Source organism: Podarcis tiliguerta (assembly GCF_965153285.1).
Source record: "Podarcis tiliguerta genome assembly, chromosome: 1".
NCBI classification, from domain to species: Eukaryota; Metazoa; Chordata; class Lepidosauria; order Squamata; family Lacertidae; genus Podarcis; species Podarcis tiliguerta.
The window spans coordinates 53969718-53994991 of record NC_139534.1 but is presented as its reverse complement, the minus strand read 5'-3'; the positions used below and the strand labels follow the sequence as shown (position 1 = coordinate 53994991).

General features: G+C 49.1%; 3 protein-coding genes across 5 annotated transcripts in view; all 3 read left to right on the top strand.

Annotated features, from left to right (window-relative positions):
* Positions 1-2320, top strand: part of GRK2 (G protein-coupled receptor kinase 2) — a 38627-nt gene extending 36307 nt beyond the window's left edge. For both annotated transcript variants that reach the window (XM_083443127.1, XM_083443126.1), the window contains exon 21: positions 174-2320. In XM_083443127.1, coding sequence (XP_083299253.1) covers positions 174-344 — 171 coding nt within the window. In that variant the 3' untranslated portion in view covers positions 345-2320. The remainder of the gene's footprint in view (positions 1-173) is intronic.
* Positions 1-25274, top strand: part of MAX (MYC associated factor X) — a 703696-nt gene that overhangs the window by 182038 nt on the left and 496384 nt on the right. The gene's annotated exons all lie outside the window — the stretch shown is intronic.
* Positions 4949-23293, top strand: ANKRD13D (ankyrin repeat domain 13D). Of its 2 annotated transcripts, none has more exons than XM_083443299.1 (15): positions 4949-5792; positions 6900-9719; positions 10493-10617; positions 11291-11336; positions 12025-12168; positions 12284-12473; positions 13232-13298; positions 13386-13467; positions 14606-14667; positions 14863-14993; positions 15265-15422; positions 16376-16534; positions 17556-17719; positions 18239-18318; positions 22190-23293. In XM_083443299.1, the coding sequence occupies exons 2-15, from the start codon at positions 9596-9598 to the stop codon at positions 22467-22469; spliced, it is 1812 nt and encodes a 603-aa protein (XP_083299425.1). In that variant the 5' UTR covers positions 4949-5792; positions 6900-9595; the 3' UTR covers positions 22470-23293. The 2 variants fall into 2 exon arrangements, with proteins under 2 accessions (XP_083299425.1, XP_083299424.1); XM_083443298.1 differs by having other exon boundaries at positions 5212-5792; positions 9584-9719.

Sequence of the window (25274 nt, the reverse complement as noted above, 5' to 3'; positions counted from 1 at the left end):
GTGCCAACTGGGCACCAACCAGTTATGGCAGCAGCACTCCCAAGCCGATTGTAAGGTCCAAGGCGATTGTTACCCTCTCCTGCCCTGAGCAAAATAATGGCTGCTGCCTTGAGAGCTGTCTCCTTTGTATTCTAGGGGGCCCTCATGCTAATCCTTTGCCTTTCCTCCTCCAGAGCGATCCGGAGTTGGTGCAATGGAAGAAGGAGCTCCGCGAAGCCTACCAGGAAGCCCAGCAGCTGCTTCAGAGGGTGCCCAAAATGAAACACAAGCCGCGCTCTCCGGTGGTGGAGCTCAGCAAGGTCCCTCTGCTCCAGCGCAGCAGCAGCAGCACCAACGGCCTCTGACCTTCCTTGACTTCCTCTCCCATCCTTAATTTATTTGGCTGGGTTTGTCCACCATCCCCACCCTCTCTCCTGTCTCCTTTCGCTGATCATTGTGATGTCCACCCCAGCCCCCTGGGGTATTATAGTGAGGGGGTGGGGCATCCAGAAGGTGTGGGACAGACTTCCCTCTCCCCATCCCCCAGCACAGGGGGACCAATACCCATTTGAGGGGAAGGAGCCTGGTTGGCAAGGTGGATGAGCGTCTACCCCACCCCACCCCGCCCCCACGAAGGAAAGCTGGGATTAAAGCCCTGCCTCTAAATAGGACCAATGGAAGGAGATGCCCTGAGGTGTGCCACACATCTTGTGTCCTCCCTGCTTCCTCCCCTGTGGCTTCCAGACATGCGCTAGCGCACTCACGAGAGAGCCTGCTGGCTTAGGCCTTGCTCCCCATGGAGTGGCTGGCAGGGCATGTCCTCTCAGGTGAGTGAGTCCCTTCACACCAGCTGAGGTGAAGAGACGCATCGGCACAACAACCCATGTCCCCAGCCCCTTTTCTTTCCAGCGCCAGGCTCTGGCGTACGGTTCCACAGCAGGCCCCCTGCAGAAAAGGGCGCCCTGGTTCTGGCATAGATGGGATAGCTCAAAAGAGTGTATTTCCCGCCGCCCGTCACTCACAGAATATCGGCTAGGCAGCCACTGTGCCATAAGCAATCCCCTTCAGCACTGGCTGGGTTTGCACTCTAGAGTGTGATAAGGAATTGCCTTGAAACTCTTACACTGTAACGAAAATGTCTAACAAAAAAATGAAGGCTTGCTCCTGTTCTGTTCTCTTCCCTTCGTCCCTGAGTTCATGTCCTGAATCCTTCCCTACCACCCTCTTCTGGTCCCGCCAATTGCCATTCCAAATCCTGAATTCCTGACCTGGGGCAGCGGCTGCTGCTGCTGCTCTTGCTGCCGCCTCAGAGTTGTGGCCTGCCCTCTGCCTTTTGCCACCCTGCTCTCCCAGGCATTCTCTTATCAACTGTGCCAAATTTCAAGATTATTGTTGTGCCCTTCCCAGTTGGCCCCGTGGAGTCTGCAAAAAGTCGTACTCCCTGGGGCCGAATCTGGACAAGCTCCTTGCGTTTGGCTTGCCCAGTCTCTGTACTATTGCCTCTGAATCTTCTCCTTGGAGTGGGATGAGAACTGCCTCTTGCTCTGCTGTCTCTACTGCCAAATGCCCATCTCGCTTTGCTGTGGAAAGAGGGGAGGGGCAGCAGGTTTCATGCCAAAAGAGATTTCTGAGCTGCCTGGCCCCTCTGCTCTCAGGGCCTCTCTGGGCTGAGCCTGGAGTGGGGGGAGTGGGGGGGTGCGGTCACTGGAAGCTCGGCCTGGATGAGGCCTTGTGCCAAGTCCCAAGTGTCTGAAGGATTCTGTAAATATCTTTGTGCCAAGGGGGGGCCTGGCTGGGTGTGGAAAAACTAGGCCCATTCTGCCCCTCCCTTCCAGTATCCCTCTGTATTAACAGCTCCCCCCACCCACCACCTCCCCTGCCCCTAGCAGTGTTACGGTTTCTCCCACAGGATGGGGAGAAATATCAGGTTGAATTGACCCTGTACCCCTCCTCCTCCTCCTCTTCCCTCCATCTACGGTTTAACAGAGGGGTTAGGGGTAGATGGCTTTCGGTTGGGGATCAGGTTTCTCATCCCCATGGTGTCATGCCCCAAGCGCATGCGATTGCCTCTGCTGCATGCCCCCCCCCACTCCGCCTCATGTGATGAGTTTTTGCCTGTTCTGCTACATGGCTCCCACATTCCTCCCAAGGCGATTGGCCCTGGGAGGGGAAGGGGTAGAGCGGGAGCCCCCCCCCCTTTCCCTGCAGTGTTTGTAAATATTGATCTCTGGTTTGTCTCTCTGGGTTATTATTATGGATTTTTTGCCGATTTTTGAATGTGATTTTAATGAGTGGGATAAAAAGACTGTTTTTATAATAAAAAAAATCCAAAACCCACAAAGCTTAGAAAAACACAGGCTCTTCTGTGGCTCTCGGCATCAGAATGCGTAAAACGTGTCGCTGACGTAGATTGAGTTGGGCTGTTGGCTCAGGGTTCTCAACTCCAGCTTTTCCAAAGCTGGTATCCAATCCAGGTGTTTTAAGAATACAGCCTTCATTAGCCCCAGTCAACAAGACCAATTGTCACAGATAGTGGGAGCTGTAGCCCACCAGGTTGGCGAAGGCTGGTCTATGGCAGAATCCAGCCCCAAGTCCATGGAGACTGAAGCTGGGACCATAGGCATGCAGATTGTGTGTTTTCCATGGTGATATGGGTGCTCTGTTTCCTTTCTCTGGAGCAAGGATGAGAAATTTTTGGTCTTCCAGGTGTTGCTAAACTACATCTCCCATCAGCCCCAGTCAGCCATTAGTCAAGGCTGATGGGAACTATAGTTCAGTAGCATCTGGCGGAGCAAAGTTTCCTCACCCCTGCTCTAAATTGAAGCATCCATTTAGGAATCTATGGTAGGAAGCACACAAATATGTCAAGAAATTCTTGCATTATAATAGGTGACCAACCAACTCTCTCCTATGGGTCTCAAGCTCCAACGTAATATAGTGCATCACTAACAAACCAAGTCCTTCTGCTGTCCCCATAGGATAAACAAAGTGGTGGGAGAACATTTCTGATATCCTCAATATTGCTATGCTTCACACACACACACAAAAGGTTTCTAAGGCATACTCCAGCATAAAATAGCTAAATTAGAATTTATCATCAAATTCAGTTCTGTTCAATTTGGACTTAATGGGGACTGTGGTTCTCCCCTGCAAACATGGTATGGAAGTGCTGAATTAGCATTGCATAGTAAATGATTCATGCCCCACTCTTCCCATAGAACCCATATGGGGGGTTTCATGAACTACAAAAACTCTCAAAAAGAAAAAACACACACACCTTAAAACACTAGCATCAATAAACAGCAAAGAAAGATCAATAGGATTATAGTGACTGCAGTTGAGAGTACACCAGTCTGTGCTTATCTTGTATACATTTGAGCTCTGCACAAAAAACGTCACAGACCTGCTGCAACCCTTTGCATTTTATAGCCTCTTGGACCCACTGTTTACATTTCCCCCTCTACAGCTATGTGCATGTGTATATTATCTGTCAACTGAGGATAACACTTCATGCATCTGATGTCGTGCGTGCTAGTTCATGAAAGCTTCTGCCACAACAAATCATTCTTGAAGGTGCCACAAGACTTGCTTGTTTCTGATACAAGAGTCTCAATGAACTTCCCAAAACAAACTGAGCACAGCTGGGCTGGAGCTGAACACAACAGCTGGAATACTTTTCTCTCCATAAAAGACCTTCATGGCCCAGTGGAATTCCATTTCCCCATCCCTCTTAACAGCATTTGATAATAATTTAATAGCATCTGTTTGAGGCAGAAGTGTAATGGGGAGCTTTTCACAATCTAAAGGAAGCCATGTTGGAGTAAGCTTCCCTGTTGAATTTCTGCCCATCACAGAACTCTTAAAAGCCAATGGAACCCTTCTCTGTCAAAAATGGAGAGAAAGACAGGCTGGGGTGTATGACTGGAGGTGGAGGGTTTATGATTCACAGAGCATGTTTCTTGACTCTTGAGAAGGAATAGTAACCTTTCCAAAGGAAAGGTTGCCTCGCTGTTTTAAAGGTGCCTCCTCTACACTTCCTGTGCTACATTTTTCTAGGCCTAGTCATGGAAGGCATGTTTACTCCATGACAGGTGAAAACAACTTCAGGTTTAACTGGGTGCCAACTACTTTGTTACTTCAACCACTGAACAAGTCTGCAACAAGGCAACACTTCCCCAAGCAGGTAGAGAGCAGGTCTTGCATGTGAAAACCTGAGGGAGCCATTCCTGAAAGACTGTTAGTACAATAATCATATCCATGTCTACTCAGAATTAAGCGTCACTGAGCTGAATGAGATTTATTCCCAGGGGGTATATTGGATGACCAATACCTGTGACCTAATACCCACTAAACACAGAGGGACTCATTTCTGAATGCACATGTCTAGGAATGTGTTTTTAGAAATGATTTCCCAGTCCTATATCCTTCTGGCTTGAAAGATGCATACACAAAACAACTTTAAATAAAAAGCAGTGGATAGTCCATATTTAGGATTGGAAGGATAGAGTTTAATTTCTAGAATGAGTTGTGTGAGGTTCAAGAAGCTTGGCTGGAGTCCTGGGTGTTCCTACTCAGTAGAGAAAGGTGCACTCTGCATATGCTTAGGTGCACTAGTTTATTGAACCACATTTCATAGCTGAGCCCTGGCAAGGCAAACAGCCTAGAAGGCAGCTCCAGGTTTCAGTTCGCCACTAACCAGAAGCCACACGCAACCCCTCCTGGTACGATTCTTATTTCCCTGAATAATAAAAGATGCAAGGGGAAGAAGGCTCTCTAACTGAACATGATCCTACATGTATCTCTACTCAGAAGTAAACTCGGCAGAGCTTAATAGGCCCCAAACCAATGGATTCAAGTCGCAAGAAAGGAGATTTTGACCAAACTAGGAAGAACTTCCGGAGAGTAAAAGGTGTTCGGACTCCAGGTGAGGTGGTAGACTCGCCTTCCTCGGGAGGTTTTTAAGCAGAGCTTAGATGGCCACCTGTCACGTATGATCTAGCTGAGATTCCTGCACTGCAGGGGGCTGGACTAGATGACCCTTGGGATCCCTTCCAGTTCCTCTCGGGTGAATGGATATCTGACTGCAGCCTCAGCCTCCCCGTCCGCCCCCAGCAAGCAAGCGGAGCCAAGCCGGCCCAATCGCCCACCCTTCTGGGGACCGAGGACCCCGAGGAGGCCGTGGCTCCTGCTGCCGGGGGCTGCAATTTCGCCTCCGCCCGCTTCCCCTGGCGGCTGACGAGGGAGGCAGGCTGCCCAAGGCGGCCGGCTCCGCTCCCTCCCGCTGCCGGTGGTGACGCAAGGGGTGTTGCCTGTCCTCGACGCCCAGAGCGTGGCCCTCTCGCGTGGGCTGGAGCGGGGAGCGAGCGAGGCCGGAAAAGTGCCTGGGCCAGCTTTCCGCGCCCCTGCCGCCGCTGTCTCCTCCCTGCGCCCCGCAGGCCCGCCCCTTCTCCCCCAGCCCCGCCGCTCCCTAGCTCTGGGTCGGCCCCGGGAGCCGCAGCGAGCGAACCCCGGCCAGGCCGCGCGTGCGCCCCGCCGTCCCTCCCTCTCCGCCTGCCTGCCTGCCTCTCCTCCCGGGAGCGCAGCCGCCGCCACCGTCGCAGCGGGGCCCAGCGCAAAACCGAGCAGGAGGGAAAGCGCCGCCGCCGCCACCACCACCCGGAAAGGCCTCGGGCAGAGAGGGATCGGAGCAGAGACCCGGCCGGGCGCGGGGACATGGTGACGGGATGGCCCGCATCACAGACGCCTTCCCCCTGCACCTGCTCGTCTGGCACAACCGGCACCAGGCGCTGGACAGCGAGCTGCGCAAGGGACAGGTACGGGGGAGCCCCTCAACACCCCCCAATCTCCTAGGACTCCCGCCTTCCTTAACCCCGCATTCCAGGTCGCCCCTTCCAGCCGGAGTTGGAGATGTGGCAGCTAGGGAGGGGGATGTGATGTGGGATCCTTCCAAGATGGTCCCAGCCCTTCGCCCCCCCCCGTTGGTAGCCCTGCTGCTGCTGCTGCTGCTGCCACTGGGAGGGAGAATGAACAAGGGCTAGATACTGGCACCTAGTATATCTGACTGCTGCTAACCTAGGTTTGTTCCATCTGCATCCTGTTAAACCTGCCACATCCAGTTAACTCCCCCCCCCTCCCAGCCACGCCACACACACAAGCAGGAAAGCTGCCCAAGAGGCATCTCTTGACCCCCCAGTCGTAATAGCATCATCACCTTTTCCCCACCTTTGTAATACTCTTGGTCCCCTCTCTCCATTCCTTCTCTTTGTACCTCTGGATTGTAACTCTTCCCTCCTCACCCCAGCCGAACTGGTGGTTTCAGAATAGCTGTATAGATGTTTGATGATTCTTTTGGGCTGGGAATCCCCAACCTCATAATTCCTCATCAGACTTGGCAGTTGAAGCTTTGAAGCAAACAGCAATCCTCATTTGAGGCCATCTGTTTGGAATCCCAGAATCCACTGCTCTTTCGTCTTAGGCCCCCTCATAGTGATTTGGGCACATGAGGGCAAGACACGCGAGGGATCAGCACACTCAGTTGGTTCTGAAGGGTGCCGTGATACTCAGTCCCATAACATCCTCTAGCAATCGAGGCCTAGTGTTTTGTTTTTTAAAAAAAAAACAACCTTCCTGTGGTGGCTTCATGTTTAGTGCACTGATAGCCACCATTTTGGAAAAGAGGAAAAGGGAGAAAGGCAAAATAATCCTTAAAGGTTGATGTGCGTGTGCACAGCTGGTATGGGTCTCTCTTAAAAATTCAATTCAATTCAATTATTAGAGCCTCCAGCTCTAGCACCCTGTTGCATTGGAGAGGGGAATTTCACAGGGTTTCCTTCCTTCCTGCCTGCCCCTATGGACCACAGCTGAGCACAGGGCTAGGCTGAGCATCTATACTTTAAAAAACTCTTGGTTCTCCCACCTAGAGTTAGAACCCAGAGAACAGAGTCATTAGAATACCTGTATGGGAGAAGACTGACAGGAAGAGTTCTGCCTGGCAACTGATTTGGAACTGGGAGAAATGTAGATCAGGGAGCATGGCTTAAAAGAAGACTGGAGATAACTGATGATACCTGAGATAATGATGATTCCCATTTCTTGTTTTGGAAGGGGGAAACGGGGAATGAACTGATTGGTAGATCTAAGGGGGGTGACTTTTGGGAGGATCCCAAAAAGAAAGGAATTTGGGGCAGAGGTTTGGTCAGCTGGATGTTTTTGGAATCTAATTACATAGGGCACTCCGGTGATGGCCTTCTCTTGTTGTCAGCTGATACTCAGAGGTATGTTACCTTTGAAGAGGGAGGTTCTATTTAATTTGGTGGTTGAGGCTAGTAGCTGTTGACAGACCTGTCCTCTGTGAATTTATCAAATCCTTTTTGAAACTAACTTAAGCTAGTGGCCATCAACATACCTCACAGCAGTCAATTCCATGAGCTAATTACCCCTTGAGTGACAAAGTATCTGAATTTGCTTTTATCTTGTTTCTAAAAAGTCATGGGCAGTCTGGGAAAGGTGGGAGAGGAACAGTTCAGAGTATGGCATACAGTGGCATTGCAACAAAAGTTGGGTCAGGGCAGATATTTGGAACGAAATGGTGTGGCGGGTTTGGGGCTCTGCCTTGTGTTCAGTTTGGCAAGGTCACTTGCCTCACCAGGTTCTCCTTCTGTAAAATGGATGTTGCAGTATCAAATGTGAGGTCAAAGAAATGGTTTGGTGTGTAGAGCTCATGCTCCACCTTTGCATTGTACTCAGGTTGCAGTCTTGGAGAAAGTCAGGTGTCTCCATCTAGTCCAGCATTCTCTTTCCAGCAGTGGTCAGCCAAATGCATCTGAAAATTTTACAAGCAAGGCCTGAGGTCAACAGTGTTCTGTTGTATCCAGCAGCTGACATTCAGAGGCAAATTCTTTCTGAATATTGTGGTGCTTCCATCAAATTATGACTTTCAGAGTGGGTGTTGAGTGGATGGAGCTTTGAGTGGATGGAGCCTAGGCAAGGGAATGGCTTGGCAGGGTGGGCAGATTTGTAACATCCTGAATTTCTGAAGGTATCGGCTGCTGTTACATCTTCTTTGCAGATGCTTTAGGATGCTCAGCCACCCTGCATATGACTTAACTTGGTGGTAGAAGAAATAACATTCTGACTATTTTCAAATATACTTTGTGGTCAACTAGTCTGCAAGTGGAGTGAAAATAGGCCCAACATATGTAGGATATAAGAGACTCTGGGCTGTTCCAGGTAACACAGAAGGATTCTGGAGCTATGATAGAAGCAGCCAGACGTCTCTGCAGCAAGCACTCCCATTGTTGGTGAATTGCTGGTAATCAGCTGTTAAAAAATGTGATTCTTAGCCCCAGTGCTTGAAGCGATTACACTACCCTCAGCATAAGGAAGGTGCCCATGACATCTGCACAAAGCACTACAGCTCTGTCTCCTGATCCATTTTTATTATCCATCCCTCAAAAGCGTATTTACTTGTGAGTTTGTTTTTTGTTTCTTTTCTTTAATTCATAAGCCGTGTACTCTCCTTCTGTAGCACTTGAGTGCACTCTTCTTACAATTAAAAACAAAACAGGTTGTTTCACAATATAGCTGGGCTAGTCCCTATTCTGTTCTATCATGTGGGGACAAAGGCCTTTGTGGTGAATGGCCCCTTCTAATTGCATCTTGGAACAAGGCAGCATTTGCCATTGCAAAGAAGGTCCTTTCATCAGAAAGCCAAGACACAACATTAATTGATTTCCATACATACTTAGATTTCCCCCCACTTTTCAAGCAATCAAGAGTCTCCCAAAGTGGTTCAAAAACAGAGTCAGGCCCTGCCAGCAGGCTTGCAAACTGAAAAGACGAGACACACAAGGAAAGGGAAGAAGGGAAGTGGAGTGGGAGAGAGATCAGTCCTTCCAGGCCAGAGCAAAGTGGTGAGCTATAAGAGAGGGCATTTATGCTCAGTGGAGGCCAGGGTAGGTAACCTTCCCTTGCTGGTGTTCTCACTTAAATAGGAATTGTTGGCTCCAGCTCCTTTGACCAATGGGTGGGGCAAGCGCTTCAAACTTCTCCCTTTTGATTCTACAGTCCTGGGGCGAGTTGGAGCCGAGTAGGAAGGGGGGAGGTGAGTTCCATGTAGCCTGATGGTTCTCTGGCTGGTGGTTGGGGCCAGGTTGGTCTCCTTGCCATGATATTCTTCCTTGAAGGGCAACTGGACTGTAGCCCTAATGTGCTGCCCTTCACTTCTGCAGTCCCATCAAGGCTTTTGAATATCTGAATATCAGCATGCGCAAGCTTAGATTAAGCAACAAGGCCGGCTCTTCTATTCTGGCCAGTGGATATGATACGTCATGGTCCCTTGGGTCGGATATTCTATAGGATATGTGAATTCTATCCTAGTATCCTGGATGTCCTTGTAGGTCAGGGACAGCATTATCTGGGGACGAGCTCTGCATGAATCTTCCTCTTTTGCAAGAGATACTGGTGCAAGGGCATTAAAACCCTGCTGAGTCCTAGCACTGAAAACTGTTTCCAGGAATGAGCCCCAGCGCGGAGAAAGCCTCAGCCTTTGTTCTCCTGCAAAGGAATGTCCACCTAGCTCATTAATCCTGTGGCTCTTTTGCAGCACGATATTGAGATGCTGGACCCACGAGGCCGAACGCCCCTGGAGCTGGCCGTGTGCCTGGGGAACCTGGAATCCGTCCGGGTGCTGTTGCGACACAATGCCAGTGTGGGCCAGGAGAATGCCAACGGCTGGACAGGTATGAAGGTTCAGTGGGCAAGCGTATGTGCCCCATGTTGGTCCGTTTCAATTTCTGTCTCCTCTGCTTAAAGCTGGGGTGAGGAACCTGTAGCCCTCCAGTTTTTGTTGCACTTACACAACTCCCAGGCTGGCTGTAGGCTGATGGGAGATGGAGTCCAACAAAACCTGGAGAGCCACATGTTCATCAGGATCATCAGGCTGCAAGCCTTCTGCTTGAGACCTTGCAGTGCTTCCGCCTAATACTGGGCTCAATAACAGTAGTTCATATTGAAGCATCTCCTTATATCCTAGGCAAGGGGGGAAATAGAAGGAATGTGTTGAAAGGGTTGTTGTGAAAGCTGAGCAAGAGAAGACAGCAGCTGAGAAATGAAAGACCTGAGACATGAGGGCTGTGGTTTTGAGGGGTAAGCAACACGAATGAAAGCCAGAGTCCAGTGTTTAGGCCAGTACTGGAGTAATATGTGTGCTTTGAAGGCAGAACTCTTCCCGGCTCTTTTGTTTAAGGCACCTATCCTTGCTTCTCTGGCTTAAGTTTCTGGAGCCTTGCTTTGCCGTGCCTAGGATGGTAGAAGTTTCCCTGGGAACTGAGCACTGATTGGCATGATACCTGTGCCCTTGGCAGCCAGACATGTCCTTTTGGCAGATCAATAGGCTGTCTGCTCCTGGTTGGGAGTGAGGATAGAGGAGAAACTCGTTTGGACTTGAAAGATGATGGGCACAGTGAGTGGGGCCAAGAAGCCAAATACTGATTTTCCCCCTCTGCCTCTCTAGTCCTGCAGGAGGCAGTAAGCACAGGGGACCCAGAGATGGTGCAGCTGGTGCTCCAGTATCGCGATTACCAGCGGGCCACGCAGCGCCTGGGCGGCATCCCAGAATTGCTCAACAAACTGCGCAGAGTATGTACTGTCAACTCCCAGTCAACTTCAGTCCTTGTGCATTTATCAGTGTCTACAGATTTTATTATAGGGGTGCCCAACCTGTACTCTTGTCAGGACCCCTGGCAAAGGGAGAAAGAAATCTTGGCAAATCTGCCCTCTCTTAGGATCTTATTGGAATCTCCTTTTCTTTCTAAAACTCTGGTTGTGTTTGTGTTAATTAAAAGCCACAACCCTCTCTCTGGGTACTTCTTCCATAGAGCACCAGCATTAAGTCCCTCACTTTTGTGTGGGCACAGAACCATTGCAATTTAACCATTCCTATGTTCTTCTAATGCACACTTCAAGAAGGGAAACACTCTTGTCCCTCCCACACTCCTTTGCGAAGGGGCTTGGAAGATGAAGCATTTGAACAGCATGGTTTCAAGATGACAACGGTAGCAGTTACTCTGCATCCCAGAAGCACCAACCCTCTTCTCCTTTAAACCCCCTGGGATGCTCAAAAGCACTCTTGGGTTTTCTAGCTAGCAGTTGCTAGATCTAATTGAACTCCCATTGGCAAAGTGTGACTCTTAATAAGATTATGGTCACAGCAAAATGTAGTCCCTTTAGAGAACACGGATTGGCTGTTCTCTCTGCCCCTTCTCTCACTTGCAATGCTCTGCCCCCTCACTTTGGTTCTCCATCTCCACAGGCTCCTGATTTCTACGTGGAGATGAAGTGGGAGTTTACCAGCTGGGGTAAGTCAGTGCTTCAGCTCTGGGAGTGGTCCACAAAAGCCCGAGCAGGTGACAGGAGAGAGCTATCCAACAAGGGAGGAGTTTGGCCTGGGGAAATGATGCAGTCGAAGAGTTAACTACTTAGCCCTCCTGAGCTCAGAAACATAGACGACATTTTGAGGAAGAAGGAAGCATTCTCCTTTCTCTGTGGTGGGTGCCGTGGCTTCACCAAGGAGCAGAATCCATGCTACTGACACGTGGTGTCCTAGTCATGCTCCAGAGATGTGACACTCTGAAGGAATGAGGTGAGGCCAGGCAGAGAGGGCAAGAAGTACCTCTCAGCCATGAGACTCATTGGGTACTTTGGAGCATGTTGTTGTCTCTCAGTTTGACCTTCCACACAGAGGCTATGGCGCCTCTCTGAAGGGCTGTAGCTCAATGGGAGAGCACCTGCTTTTCACAGAGAAGATCCCAGGTTCAGTCAGGCATTTCTCTGTAGGGCTGGGATAGGCCTCCCATCCTGAAACCCTGGAGAGCTTCTGGTAGTCGATATAGACAACACAGAAATGGATGAACCAGTGGACCAGATGGATCAGTATAAGGCAGCTCCCTGTGTTTCTGTGGGTGAGATACAAATGTGGCAAACAAGTCAATGATGCTAAGCAATGTTCCCTCTCCCTCTGCTCCCTCTCTTCCTCTCCGCCACCAGTGCCCCTGGTCTCCAAGATATGCCCAAGTGACGTGTACCGGGTGTGGAAGCGTGGGGAAAACTTGCGGGTTGACACCACCTTGCTGGGCTTTGAGCACATGACCTGGCAGCGGGGCCGCCGCAGCTACATCTTTAAAGGCGAAGGTCAGAATATCTCTTTTCTGGGGAGATGCTTGGCGAGGTGTGGGAGGCTATGATACTGACTGCTTTTCTCTCTGTTGCTCCCCCACCCTCTTTTCTCCTTCCCCTCATTGGCCAGATGAGAATGCTGTGGTGATGGAGGTTGACCACGACAAGCAGGTGGTGTACACTGAAACGTTGTCTCTAGCCTTGCATGAGCCGGAGCTGATGCTGGCTGCCATGCAGCCTTCCGAGGAGCACGTGGCCAGCCGGCTCACTTCGCCCATCGTCTCCACCCACCTGGACACCAAGAACATTGCCTTTGAGCGGTGAGCTGGGGCAGGGGGAAGGGTAGCGTATGGGTCTGTGTGAACCGTGTGCTGTGCTGCTGCTGCTGTCGCTGGTTGTTAACCCCAATGACTATATTCTGCCTCCAGGATCAGAGGCAGCCGCATGCTGCTCAGAATACCGGAATTGTCAGGGGACAGCAGCAGGAGAGGGCTAATGGCATCACGCTTGCTGGCTTCCCAGAGGCGTCTGATTGGTCATTGTGGGAAAAGGGTGCTAGACCAGAGGGACCATGGATGTGATCCAGCTGCAGGGCTCTTTTTATGGTACTGGATGAGGCCCATGAGACCAAAGCTGGGAAGGATGAAGTCTGCCCAGGCTCTCGAGCACCAACTAGTTTTATGAGAAAAGAGGGGAACCAAGGCCCCAGCTTCTACTGCCATAGGTGTCTGCAGCCCTGTTATCGCAGATGCCCCATCTCCCCTCAGAGGAGAGACCTCCACTCGCAGCTCCCTAGTCCAAGTCTTTCAAGGGCAGGGTCGGAAGAGGTGAAGGTAGAGGTGTGTGTGAGAGAGAAATTGACATTTGATGAGAGGGTTATCTTTTAGGCTGAAGAGTATGAGGGCATTCCAAGTCTGAAAAGGGTTGGAAGAGATGAAGCTCCATTGTAGCAGTGATGTTTGAGAAAATGGCATTTGAAGAATTGGATATCTTTAGGCTGCATTGTGGCGGGGGGCGCAGCTGAGGTCTGCAATGGCAAACTCTATCGCTCTTGACCTAAGGGCTTTCCTCTCTGCAGGAACAAGTCTGGCATCTGGGGCTGGCGCTCTGAGAAGATGGAAAACATCAGCGGCTATGAAGCCAAGGTACAACTCTTCCCCCATTCTTGTTCCTTATGTGTGTAAATCTGAAAAATTTAGCAAAGTTTAGCTTAGCTTCACTGCTTTTTCCAGGTTTACAGTGCCAGCAACGTGGAGCTTGTCACCAAAACCCGTACTGAGCACCTGTCAGACCAGGACAAGACACGCAACAAAGGTAAAAGCAGATGTTGAACCGCCTCCAGTTGTGACTCGGTGTGTTGACTCATCCAATGACCCTTCATGCTGCTAGGGATTATTTTACCCTACAATTCCCAGAACTCCAATTAATTGTGTGCTGCACTTGCTGTTTGGTGGCTCCTGCCTGCCCTTTGACCACAAGTGACTTGTCCTCATTAGTCATGATGTGCTCCTCCCATTTACAGGCTTCACCTGGTGGTTAAGAGAACAAAAATGGCAGCAGCGTATACTGAATATTGGCCTGGTCTATATGTAACGCTCAGCTGAACCATGGCTGAGCAAGAATGAAAACGGCACAAGCGCACCGAGCAAATATTGCTGCCACTTCATTCCTCCCTGATTCCGCTGCCTAAGAAGCAACAGGATAGATATGGATTTTGGCTGTTGTCCTGTGTAGACAGCTTTCCAAATCACTGGTGGGAGAGGCAGAGTAAATGGGAATATGTACACAGCATAACTGTAGGAGTTTGAGAGGGGAGGGACCACTTGGGCTATGCAGGCCAATGGAAGGCACCCACTTTCATGGAGAAGGAGTCTGAGAAGGAGGATGTCAGGCGGTAGATGGGCTAGCCTTAGCGGCTATGGCAGGTAGAGGAGCCTAGTGATTCCATGGTGCTGGTGGTTCCATGATGCATCTGGCAATCCTTGTGTAGATCTTCCCCCATAATGTAAAAATCATTCAGTTCATGGATACCGGTATCTGTGGTAGTAATAGAGAGGACCTTTTCTGTAGCCACCTACATCCTGCAACTCTGTCGAGAGAGACCCACCTTCACCTCTCCCAGAAGGCCTTTTGCCATAATGCAAAGATCTTCCTTTCTTGGCAGGCATTTGGTCTGTTGAGCTGCTGGCCTTAACCTCCCAGGCAGGTCACTTTCTTTTTTAATCTGCTGCCTCTGCCTCTTTTATCTCTTATCAATGACTGTTTTGCTGCATTTTCCTTGGATTTTGTCATTCTAATGTTACTAGCCGCCTTGAACTGCTGTGTAAAGGCACTCTAAAGCTATTTCAGATAAATACAAATAAGATAAATAAATTGCACTAAAGTGGTGGAGTTGGTGGTAGGTTCTTTGGAGAGGACTCATTCACTTAGACATCCTCCTTTTGTCTTCCAGGTTCTAAGACTCCATTCCAGTCCTTCCTGGGAATCGCCCAGCAGCATGCTGCCCAGAATGGGGTGAGTGACCAGGTCAGATCCTGTCCATATATGGGGAAAGGAGATGCTGGCCCAGCCACACAAATTTAGCCTAGGGGTACATGAGGTGGGGAAGCAGATCACAAGGGGGATATGCCAGAGAAGGGATTGTGTGGCTCCAAAGTGTTGGTGTTCTAGTTTCTGCCCAGATCCAGACCCCGATCTTCACTTTTGCAGGCCCCTGTGCTGCAGTCAGCCAGCCCAACTAACCCAACGTCTATTACCCCTGAGGAATACTTTGACCCCAACTTCAACCTGGAGTCCCGCAATATTGGCCGCCCTATTGAGATGTCCAACAAGGTGCAGAGGTGAGAAGGATGGGGGATACTGCATGGATTAGTGGGGTGGGGTCAGAAATGGAAGAAGATGTCAGGATGTGACAGCTGGCACGTAACTTACAAAAGGTACTCATTTTTCCAGAGAAAGGTAAGAAACAAAAGGTGGAGGAAATAAAAGCATCTCCCTACAGATAATTCACCCGTGTAGGGGAGTTGCAGGCCCAGTCTCTCCGTGGGCAGATGTTGGGGGCAGGGAGCTGGAGGAATCTCCAGGAAGACTAACATGCTCCTTGTGTGACAGGTTCAAGGCCACTCTCTGGCTCTGCGAGGACCATCCCCTCTCCCTGGTGGAGCAGGTGACGCCCATAATTGACCTGATGGCTATCAGCAACGCCCACTTTGCCAAGCTGCGTGACTTCATCACCCTCAAGTTGCCTCCTGGCTTCCCTGTCAAAATCGGTGAGAGGTGTGAAGCCTGGCTGGTTGGGGGGGACATTATCTACTCAGGGTGGGGGGGCGGGGCATGGAGACAAGCTGACAGGAGGCAGATCAAGAGGGGAAGAGAGAAAAAGGAAGGCAGAGAATGAAGCTGTGGGGCTACGCCTCTCCAGACATTCTTTCTGTTGTACATCCATAATTATTTGTGCTCATGAAGGTATTGGCGTAGTTCATACACAACCTTGCTTTCAATGTCATTTGTGCCTGCAAAGGTTTCAGAGCGGACATCCTGCTTCATTTCAAATTGGTGAAATCCTGTAACATTTCATACCTCGAATGTTCTTGGGTGGGTGCAAGAGTGCCCCTTCAGAAGGCAATAATGCAATAACTTTGGGAAAACATCTCAGAACAACTAATAAAGCAGAATGATGTCTGCTATAAATGCACCACCAATGCACTATTATTGCAGAATATACCTACAGAAAAGAAAAACCTAGATCCATCTGCACTTTAAATTTAAAGCAGGATCATACCACTTTGAGCAGGTATTTGTTGTCTCCCCCCCCCCCCCCAGGAATCCTGGGAACTGTAGTTTGAGGGTTCTATGAATTGTTAAAGAGTTCCCTCTTCTCTTCACAAAGCCAAAATTCTCAGAGTGGTTTAACAATCAGCCCCTCTTCCCAGGGAACTCTGGGAATTGCAGGTCTGTGAAGGGAATAAGGAGCTCCTAATAACTCTCAGAACCCTTAACAAATTACATCTCCTATAATTCTTGGGGAGGAGCCATGAATGTTTATATTTAAAGCTGTATCATACTGTTTTATAGTGCAGTCCCCAATTTGGAGAAACCCTCAGCCTTTGTTGTGGGGAAAGGGAGAATGTCCTGGGTCATGAGGGAAATCAGTGAGAAGCTTGAAAATAGAGGTTTACCAACCCCCCAACCTTCCTTTGTACATTTTCTTTCTTTCCCCCAGAAATCCCCCTCTTCCACGTGCTGAATGCCCGGATCACTTTTAGTAACTTGTGTGGCTGTGATGAGCCGCTGAGCTCAGTGCGAATCTGTACTCCCACCCACACCCCAGAGAGCACCGAGGAGCCGACTGCTGGGGCAGAGGCAGCCAACAACACCAAAGGTAGGAGGAGCAGGGTGGGGTGGGAGCCAGGGTCAGGACTTCCAACAGCTAATCTAAACCTTGGAGAGGGGAGAAGAGTGGAAGAGGTGGAGGATGTTCCCGCAGGCTGGGAGAGGGAGGGAGGCAGCATTAGGGTGCAGTGGCTGTGAGCCCAGATTGCAGAACTGGGAGACAACGGGGTTAAGAAGGAGATGTGAAAGTGTAAGATGTCTGAGTGACTGGAAAACAGGTGACTCCTTTCTAGAACTGACACATCCTTCTCCATGATCCCGCTACTGACCATCACATTTTAAAAATGGACATATTGGCTCAAGGTGTTTATTGTCATTTTTTTAAAACATCAAGTCTTTCCGCTTCAAGAATGCTAGCACAGCCATGTTCCTTTTGTTTCCCATTGATGTGCCTGAGAAAGTGGGAGCTATGCCTGCATGTTGCCACCTTTAAGCTCATGCAGACAACCCGTGTATTCAACTTTTACCCGGATTTGCTTGCGCAAAGCTTACACGGAGGTTAGATTGTATCTGGTTTTTATTGAGCATCCATTCTGATTGGTTTGTGGGCCAGCTATGCCCCAACAAGCATTCATCCCACATTCATCCTGATTTGCTTGCAGGCTGTTGGTATGGCTTCCTGTTAGTCATTTGCTCACCCTGCAATTTTCAGTGCACCGCTTCCCAAACTTCAAAAAAGCTGGATTCTTTTTAAAACAGCATTTTTTTGTGCAAGGGCAACAGAGCCCTCCACTTCAGTTGCGCAAACCTAAATTTCCGGTGCGTGTTGAGTCTCTCCTGCAAAGTAGTGACAATCAGGAGGGACTTTTTGTTACAGAGGCCCAGCCAATTTGCTGCTTGCCTTAGGCCCTAGGGAGATGTCCTTTGGCAAAAGTTTTTAAGAGCCCTTTTCATGGGTGGAGAAAGTGAGGCAAAGATGAAGGGACTGGTCTTCGGTGACACAGGACATTGCAGAAGTTGCGTAGTCCACTGGCCAGCGTGCTAACTATTGTTCTCCCTTCCTCCCCCAGTGTACCCTTTCCCCTGCGAGGTGGACCCATCAGTTTTTGAGGTGCCCCAGGGCTATACAATGTTGGGCGCAGGTCGTACAGAGCCCATGCGGGACGAAGATGATGACCTGCTCCAGTTCGCCATTCAGCAGAGCCTCCTGGATGCTGGCACAGAGACAGACCAGGTGATTGGGAGGGCGGAAACCTGCCTGCGCTGGGGTGAAAACGGGCCCATTATAGCAGGCAGGCATGACTAACTAGTTCTTGGAGGGAGGGCACATGGTGCCAGGATGCTTGTGCGGGGACCAAGTAGAGGTTGGATTGAGTGGTGTAGCAAACTAACTCCCAGTTGTTGGCACTCAGAGTGGAGATAATTCTTGGCTGCCACTTATAAATGTAGCACTGAGTGCTTTGCAAACCTTGATCTCATTAAGGCTTTTACATCCCAGTAGGAACTGGTGATTATATATTTCCTTTTTGCAGGTGTGTGTGTTTGTGTGAGGGGGTGGAACCTGAGGCCATCAGATTATGGCTTGCCTCAGACCTCCCAGAGAGTCCATGGCTTAACTAAACCATTATGGCTTATTATTTTAGCATTATTCCAAGTCCAAGCCTCAAATTATTACCTGCTACAGCAGGAGCACACACCCATTCTGCCTCTTTGCTATCGGTTTTAGCATATTCATTCTTGTGTGTTACACCAGGTGACCATCTGGGAAGCTCTGACCAACACACGGCCAGGATCCAATCCTCCGTCCTATGATGAGGAGCTACAGCTGGAACGGTGAGTGTGTCCATAGCAAGAAGGAAGAGGTGGTATCACGGATTCAGTTCTGCAACCTGTACGTTAAGGTGTATTATTTTCTAAAACCTACTTTGTGGTCACTTGGTCCACCCACCAGCAGCAATTCCATCTTAGCTGGATTGAGCTTCAGTCTTGCCAGGCCTCATCCACACCCTCACTGCTTCCAGATCCTGTTTCAAAGATTTCACTGCCTCAATGGGGTTTAAGGAAAAGCAGACAGCACTGAGCAGGATCTCCATATCCTCACAGGACCTCCCCCATCAGCTGAATGCAGTGTTCTTCCCCAGCTGTTTTCCTTCATATTCCACTATAAAGCGGGGTGCCGGGCATCTTCCTCGGTCACCTCACATTCCCCTTCTCTCATTCTTTCTTACCAAGCAGAATGGGAACGCCCTCTTGGGGAACAATGGCAATGAAGGAATTGGGACGTGCTTGAATTAGCTTCCAGTGCGTCACCCATGAATGGAGTTTGCCTGCTTGTAAGTGATATACCCGTCTGTCTGGGAGATCCCCAGGAATTGGCATAGGTGCTACGAGAAACTGAGCTTGGCATAGTTCAGATTGTAAACACTTTGAAGATGGGTAAAAATCCTCCAGCTCAAGCAGATGCAAATGTATTTGGAGAATTTTCCCCTCTTCAGCCTTCATAATTGTGGGTGTTGTGTGGACCTAGCTGGTTTTCCTACCACCTCCTCTCACCTTACTCTTTCATGCATTTGGCCACTCTGCCTAGTATGAAGTGTGATTGTTTATCTGTCACGTGGATCTTCTTCCGCGTTGAGGAAAATAAGGCTGCCTTGATGTACAGCTTTATATCCTTCTGGGGGCATGGATGGGGGCTTTTTTGGGAGGCGCTTGTGATATTTCACATTCAGCTGTAAGATTCCTCTGTGGGTTTTTGCAGCGGTGCCAGTTCTTATTTCTAATAATAATTTGAAAATCTCTTGAACAATTGCAGTCTGCCAGTGGGTGGAAAGCAAGCACCACCCGCTTTCCGGCACCAATTGGAGAACGATGCCAACAGAACTGAGAAGGCTAAGAGAGCCTGAAGGAGGTTTTTTGGTATGAGCAATTTTTTGGTATGGTACCCATTGCTCTACAAGCACAGAGCTTCCTTAAAATTCAGCAGTTGAGAGAAGACAGAAGGCACATTTGCACTCATGCTCTCAAGCAGCAGGAATTTACTCCCAGCAGTAACTTCTGAGATAACAGAATCTTAGAATTGTGGGGTTGGAAGGGACCACATGGGTCATCTAGTCCAACCCCCTGCAATGCAGGAATTTTGTTTTTCTGTGTTGTCAACACTGCAGTTTAGTTTACTCCTACTATTCAGGCAGTGCAGACAGCCCAGAAGTGACATACTTTACTCCAATTCTGTCTCCTATGCCTACTCAAACGCTATCTCAGGACCAAATAACAGCCATTCCATTCAGGGTTCATTGGCCTGTGCATCTTCTCATGTGACGCACGCTGTCATCTGCTGACAATGCCGTTGTTTACATGGGTCAAACTGCTCAGTTGTGACATGAAGGAATAAACAGACACAAATCAGACATGAAAATAGTCACAGAAGCCAAGGCAAGAGGAGCATTTCAGTCTCCCAGAACTTATTGAAACAGACCTTGAGGTCCCCTCCTTAAAAGTACAAGCAGACCGCAAAGTTTCAAATGGCAATTCTTGTGTGAGACTAGGCCGGGGGGGGGTGTTATTTAATTTTTCTTACATTTATATCCCACCTTTCTTCCAGCATACAGATGGTTCCCAGGTGGTCTCCCAGGCACTGACCAGGCTCACACCTTCAGCAAAGAGGTGGCCTTAGGTGCTTTCAGATCACTTCAGCCATTAGCTGAAATTCATTACCAAGTTTGCTGCAGTGAAACTTGGACTTGATGAAGACCAGGAGTGGCTAGTTAACTAACATATTTGTCTTTCTTTTGATCTTTATTTACCTGATTCAGCTTGCTATGCCTAGTCACCCCAGCAGATCCCTGTTGAGAGTCACACCTACTCTGAGTGGGTCCACCAGATACAATCAAATGAATGTAGTTGTATACCAACTAGCTCTGGCTAGTATTGTGGCAAACCTGCTGCTATCTTTTGTATTGCTTGTGGTGGGGAGGTTGGCCTCACTTTGTGGAAAGAAAGGTTCACTCTCTACTTTGTGGGTAGATTCCCACTTTGGCAGCCACTCCATCTAACCAAATGGGCTTTAGCCCTCAAAAAGTTTATGATGCAAAATGGCCACAATCTTTACAGTACCACAAAGATGCTTTATTCTCGTCACTGAAACAGACTACTCGTGCAAAATTGCCCTGGCAGTAATCTCAGCAGTAAACGACAGCTTTTTTGAGAGAATTGGTGTGAACATTCCCTGCACTGATCCAGAACTGGGGCAAGCCCTTTGCTGAGATGTGGAGTACAGCAGTGTGGGTAAGAGCACACATAGACTGCATCACGGGAGATCCTTTAGGCTTCTTGTAGGGCATAGAAATGCATAAGGAGTGAAAACCAGGGAACAAACAGGGGGGAAACCCCTGGGTCGTGGTGTGGCCTGTGCAGGCAGTGAGGCGTTTTCTTCACTACAAGCAGTAGCCTCTTCCCCTTTCTCCTACATTTCCTGAGTTGCTGCCCAGCAGGAAGCCCACCCACAGTTATGATGCAACGCAACAATCTGGGGACAACAGGAAGAAAAAACACAAGCCTTTCAAAGGCTAGATGACTGCTGTTTATCCAATCCAGATAAGATGGAAAAATTGTTGATGGGTACCTAATGCCTATGTCCAGAGAATGCTATTCAGTCTGTTCTGCATAGGATTATACTCTGAAGAATCATGCTTACGGTTTAGGGGGCTTCTACACCCCACTTTCTCACTAGAGGCCCAAGTGGGGCAGAGCACCTTGAGACAAATGCACCAGCTTGTGGCTCTGCCCTAGACAAGGGGGTAGCCTATACTTTGGGTTTCCATTCCCTGGTAACTTCAAGGCTTGGTTACTGAAATAAATTCTACATGGGAGTACCTTTGAAAACTGCCCAGAAACTGTAATTAATGCAAAATACAACTACTAGACTGTGAAATGGGATGAGGTGTTTCAAACGTATCACCAACATTTAAACAACTGTACTGGCCCCTGGTTCATTTCTGAGAGCAATTTGAAGTGTGGGGCTTGGGGCCTGAAGAGTCCCCTAATCACAAGATGAGCCTTTCGATGAAGTAAGGTCAACTTTGGAGGGTCTTCACTGAGTAACCCCACCAGCTAAAGCCACAGTGGCCCAAAGGCCTAATTAGGCCCACCAGGGCTTTGAATTTGGCCATTTTGGGCAAACCAGCTGTCAGGTTATCTTTGATGTAAGATAATGGAAAATGATGTGGAAATGCCCTGGGAAGTGTGAGATAACACTTGCTTCGAGATAACATCATCTAGCTTCCTTGCAAACCTTTAGATAGCAGGGAGATTAGACAAGGTTGGCTAACAAATGGTCATGGATGTTCAGTAAACAGGTCGCTTTGAAGCACCCTCGGTGTGAAAATAGGTGTATTACAATTACACAAAAAGCACTGTTTTTAACCTGTGAATTGTATTGATGCCGAGAGCACCAGAAAGCTATCAGGCACACTGGGAACCAGACTGAGCCAAAGGCCAGCCCATTTCTTTATTTTTTACTAGCATCCAGCAGGCTCTGGGCAGTTGTGTGGGAACGGAGGAAGCCCAGATTGGGCCGAGGGTGTTGGGACATATCTGAGAGCAGCTTGAGCAAGCTTGCCTGAACCAGGCCTGAGAAGCATGACCAAGTAGCCATATCTTGCTGCCCTGTTTGCTGATGCCTCCTTCTCATTCTGTGTCCTCTCAGGGCTATCCAGGAGAGCATGTTCCTTCAGGCGGGGCCAGGCCTGACCCCAGTGGAGTCTGGAGGCGGCAACGGTGGCGCTCCTCCTCCCGAGAGCAGCCCACCTCTCAGCACCAATGGGAGTGGCTCCTCGGCCTTGCCCCCGCCCTACCCCAGCTTTGACGAGCAGCTGCGCTTGGCCATGGAGCTGTCTTCGAGGGAGCAGGAGGAGAGGGAGCGCCAGCGCCGCGAGGAGGACGAGGAGCTGCAGCGCATCCTCCAGCTCTCTCTGACGGAGAAGTAGCAGCGTCCTAGCCTCCCTCAAGCCTCACACCGCCCAGCCTAGCTGTCCTTGCCGTCATTGTATTTTTAACCTCTGGGGTGGGGTGGGGTGGGTTTCATGCTTTGCCCCTTCCCAGTTGAGGGTCAGGCTGGATGTGAGAAGACAGCACCTTCTGCATTTCCTGGGACTCACTCGGTTCCATCCTCTGGTATTATTTCCTGTAAGATTTTTTTAAAAATTTGCTTTATATCCTCAACCTTCACTGAGGAAATGTTTTCTACAGCACAGAGAGGCAGGTTGGAGAAGAGGAGCAGCAACAAATAAGAAGGAGACGGGATGTGGGGCGGGGGGGGGGGAGGAGAGACGTTGAGGAAATTTTTATCACCTCGGCATGAGATTTTTCGGAGACTGATGGTGAATGTGCTGCTTTCTCTTTCCTTGCAAGGGTTTGGGCCTGTTGAGGACGGGACCAAGTTGGGGAAGTGGCAATAGAAGGCGGTGGGGAAGCCTTGAGCTTGATGCGCTGATGTTTTGCGGTGAGACCTGAAACCAGGCTGCCGTGTGGTGGATAATTTTCAGTCCCGCGTTTTATTTTCCTCCTCATTGCGAGCTGCTGCTCTCCCTGCCCCCCTTATTTTTAATTTATTTTATTTATATCTCTGAAGATATATACAAGAAGGGGAGTGGGAGGTATGTGGTTTTTTTTTTTTTTTAAGAAACTGAACCCAGTGGGTCTAAAGGGAACAGCTGTGCCCACTCCTGAGCGGCTTTCTCCTGATGTCTGGGAACCAGGCACAGGGGGCTCTGGGCAGCAGGAACTACTAAATAAAACTAAGAAACCAGCATTGCTCTGCTGTGACGTTCTTCCATCTTGGTCTCGGGTTGCATGGCTGTGACATAAACATGAAACTTGGCTCCAGAACCTGCTAGGATTTATGTGGCTCTCCTTATAAAAACTAGGAAACATGCTAATTAGTATAATCACAAAAAAACCCCAAAACCCTGATAGTTTGAACCATAAAAAACATTATACCAGCATTATTTTGTTCCTAATGATCCCTAGCATGGGATCCGCCTTTTTCACAGCTGCCACACACACTGTTGACATCATTTTCACCAAGATATCCACTATGACCACAAGGTCTTTCCTAGGCTGCATACAAACTACACCCTTAAAGCACATTCAGAACATACTGTCCCTTCCCAGAATTCTGGGCACTGTAGTTTGTTCAATGTTGCTGGGAACCGTAACCCTCTGAGAGGTGAACTACAGTACCCAGAATACTTTTGAGGGGGAATGTGCTTTGAATGTCCTTTAAAGGTATATAGTGTGTGTGCAGCCCTGGTCAGTCACTGCCAGTTCAGACCCCATTACTATATATGTCAAATGAGGATTTATTTTACTTACATTGAATTGTGTTTGCTATTTTAAGTTCACCCAGTTTGGATAAATTCTTTTGGAACTCCTTGCAATCCCTTGTTTTGTTTTGACAACCCAGAACAAGTTAGTATCGTGAGCAAACTTTGGTCCCTCAATACACTAATGGGACTCCATATGTTGGTGATAGTCTGTATCCATTTTGGTAAACGATAAGGTTTACAAGCTGCTTTAGGGTCTTCAACAGGCTACGTTGCTATTAATTCCCAATTTGGTGGGAGCAATAGCAGAGAGGGCAGGTGGGGGGTGAGAGAGGGAGGGAGGATAATACAATCTTGGAGTCGTAGAGTAGTACCATCCTTTTTCTTACAACTATATTCAGAAAGTGTTCAGTTTAAATCATTAAGTGAAATCTACACACCTCCTTTGCTCTCATTGCCCTGTTAGTCCAATGCCCCAGTGACAGTAAAGCAACAACTAGCTTAGTTTCTTGGCAGAGTCTAGCAATCCTCTACCCTCCACCTTTGCTTCCTCCCTTCCTGCCAATAGTACACAGCCCTTGCACCATCTAGACCATGTGCATCATTTTGCACCAATACTCTTCCCCATTGCTCTTTGTCAACACATCTCTGCCACTCCTTGTCGCTACATGTCCTTTCTTAACTTTAATCAAACCGACAACTTCCATCTTGCCTCAAAGAAACCAATGGATTTGTTCACTGGGCCACTGAAATTATATGTCTGCTCAGCCAACATAGCATCATAGTTTTGGACTGCCCAAGTGCAAATATATACATACACTGCGCTTTGTAGAAATTCCTGTTGGCCTTGCCTGACACAATGCATATCCCCATCTAGTGTGCATACATAGAACTGCAATTTGTCTCTATCTCCCTCCCTTCCTCTCCCCCCCGCTCAATCTTCTGCATGGTGCAATTTAGGAAGCCAGGCACGATGATTGTGCACTGAAGAACCATGGCTGCCACGTGATAGCACAGTGTCTCATAGGACCTTAAACAGAGTAGGTGGCAATGGTACTGTTAAAATTGCTTTGGCTGGTTTCAGTTGCCAAGTCTCCCCTGCCAGTTCGGAAGGTGTGCAAGGGGCTCCCGAGAGCTGCTCTGCCTTAAGCAGCTGCATTTTGGGGGAAGAGCTGTACTCAGTGGTAGTGCAGCACATGCTCTGCAACCAAAGATCCAGGGTTCAACCCCTGGTGTCTCCAGCTGGGGCTGGGAAACGGCTTCCCAATCTGAAACCCTTAAGGAGGTGCTGCCAGAGAGTGCAAGCAATACAACTGACCTAGACGTACCAATAGCCCGATTTGCTATAAAACAGCTTCATAACGGCCTGCAGTAATTTTGGGTCCAAATTGCAGCACTGTATCATATAGGCTGTATTGTAGCTGTGTGCCTGGGGCTGGCTTGGGGAATTGAGGGGGTGGGTAGGCT

What these genes read in the sequence shown, in the direction of transcription:
- ANKRD13D (XM_083443298.1), top strand. Translation starts at nt 5,703, where the DNA reads ATGGCCCGCATCACAGACGCCTTCCCCCTGCACCTGCTCGTCTGGCAC. An exon ending in AAGAACATTGCCTTTGAGCG is followed by an intron (nt 12,474 to 13,231) that starts GTGAGCTGGGGC and finishes TCCTCTCTGCAG; the next exon opens with GAACAAGTCTGGCATCTGGG. An exon ending in AGCATGCTGCCCAGAATGGG is followed by an intron (nt 14,668 to 14,862) that starts GTGAGTGACCAG and finishes TCACTTTTGCAG; the next exon opens with GCCCCTGTGCTGCAGTCAGC.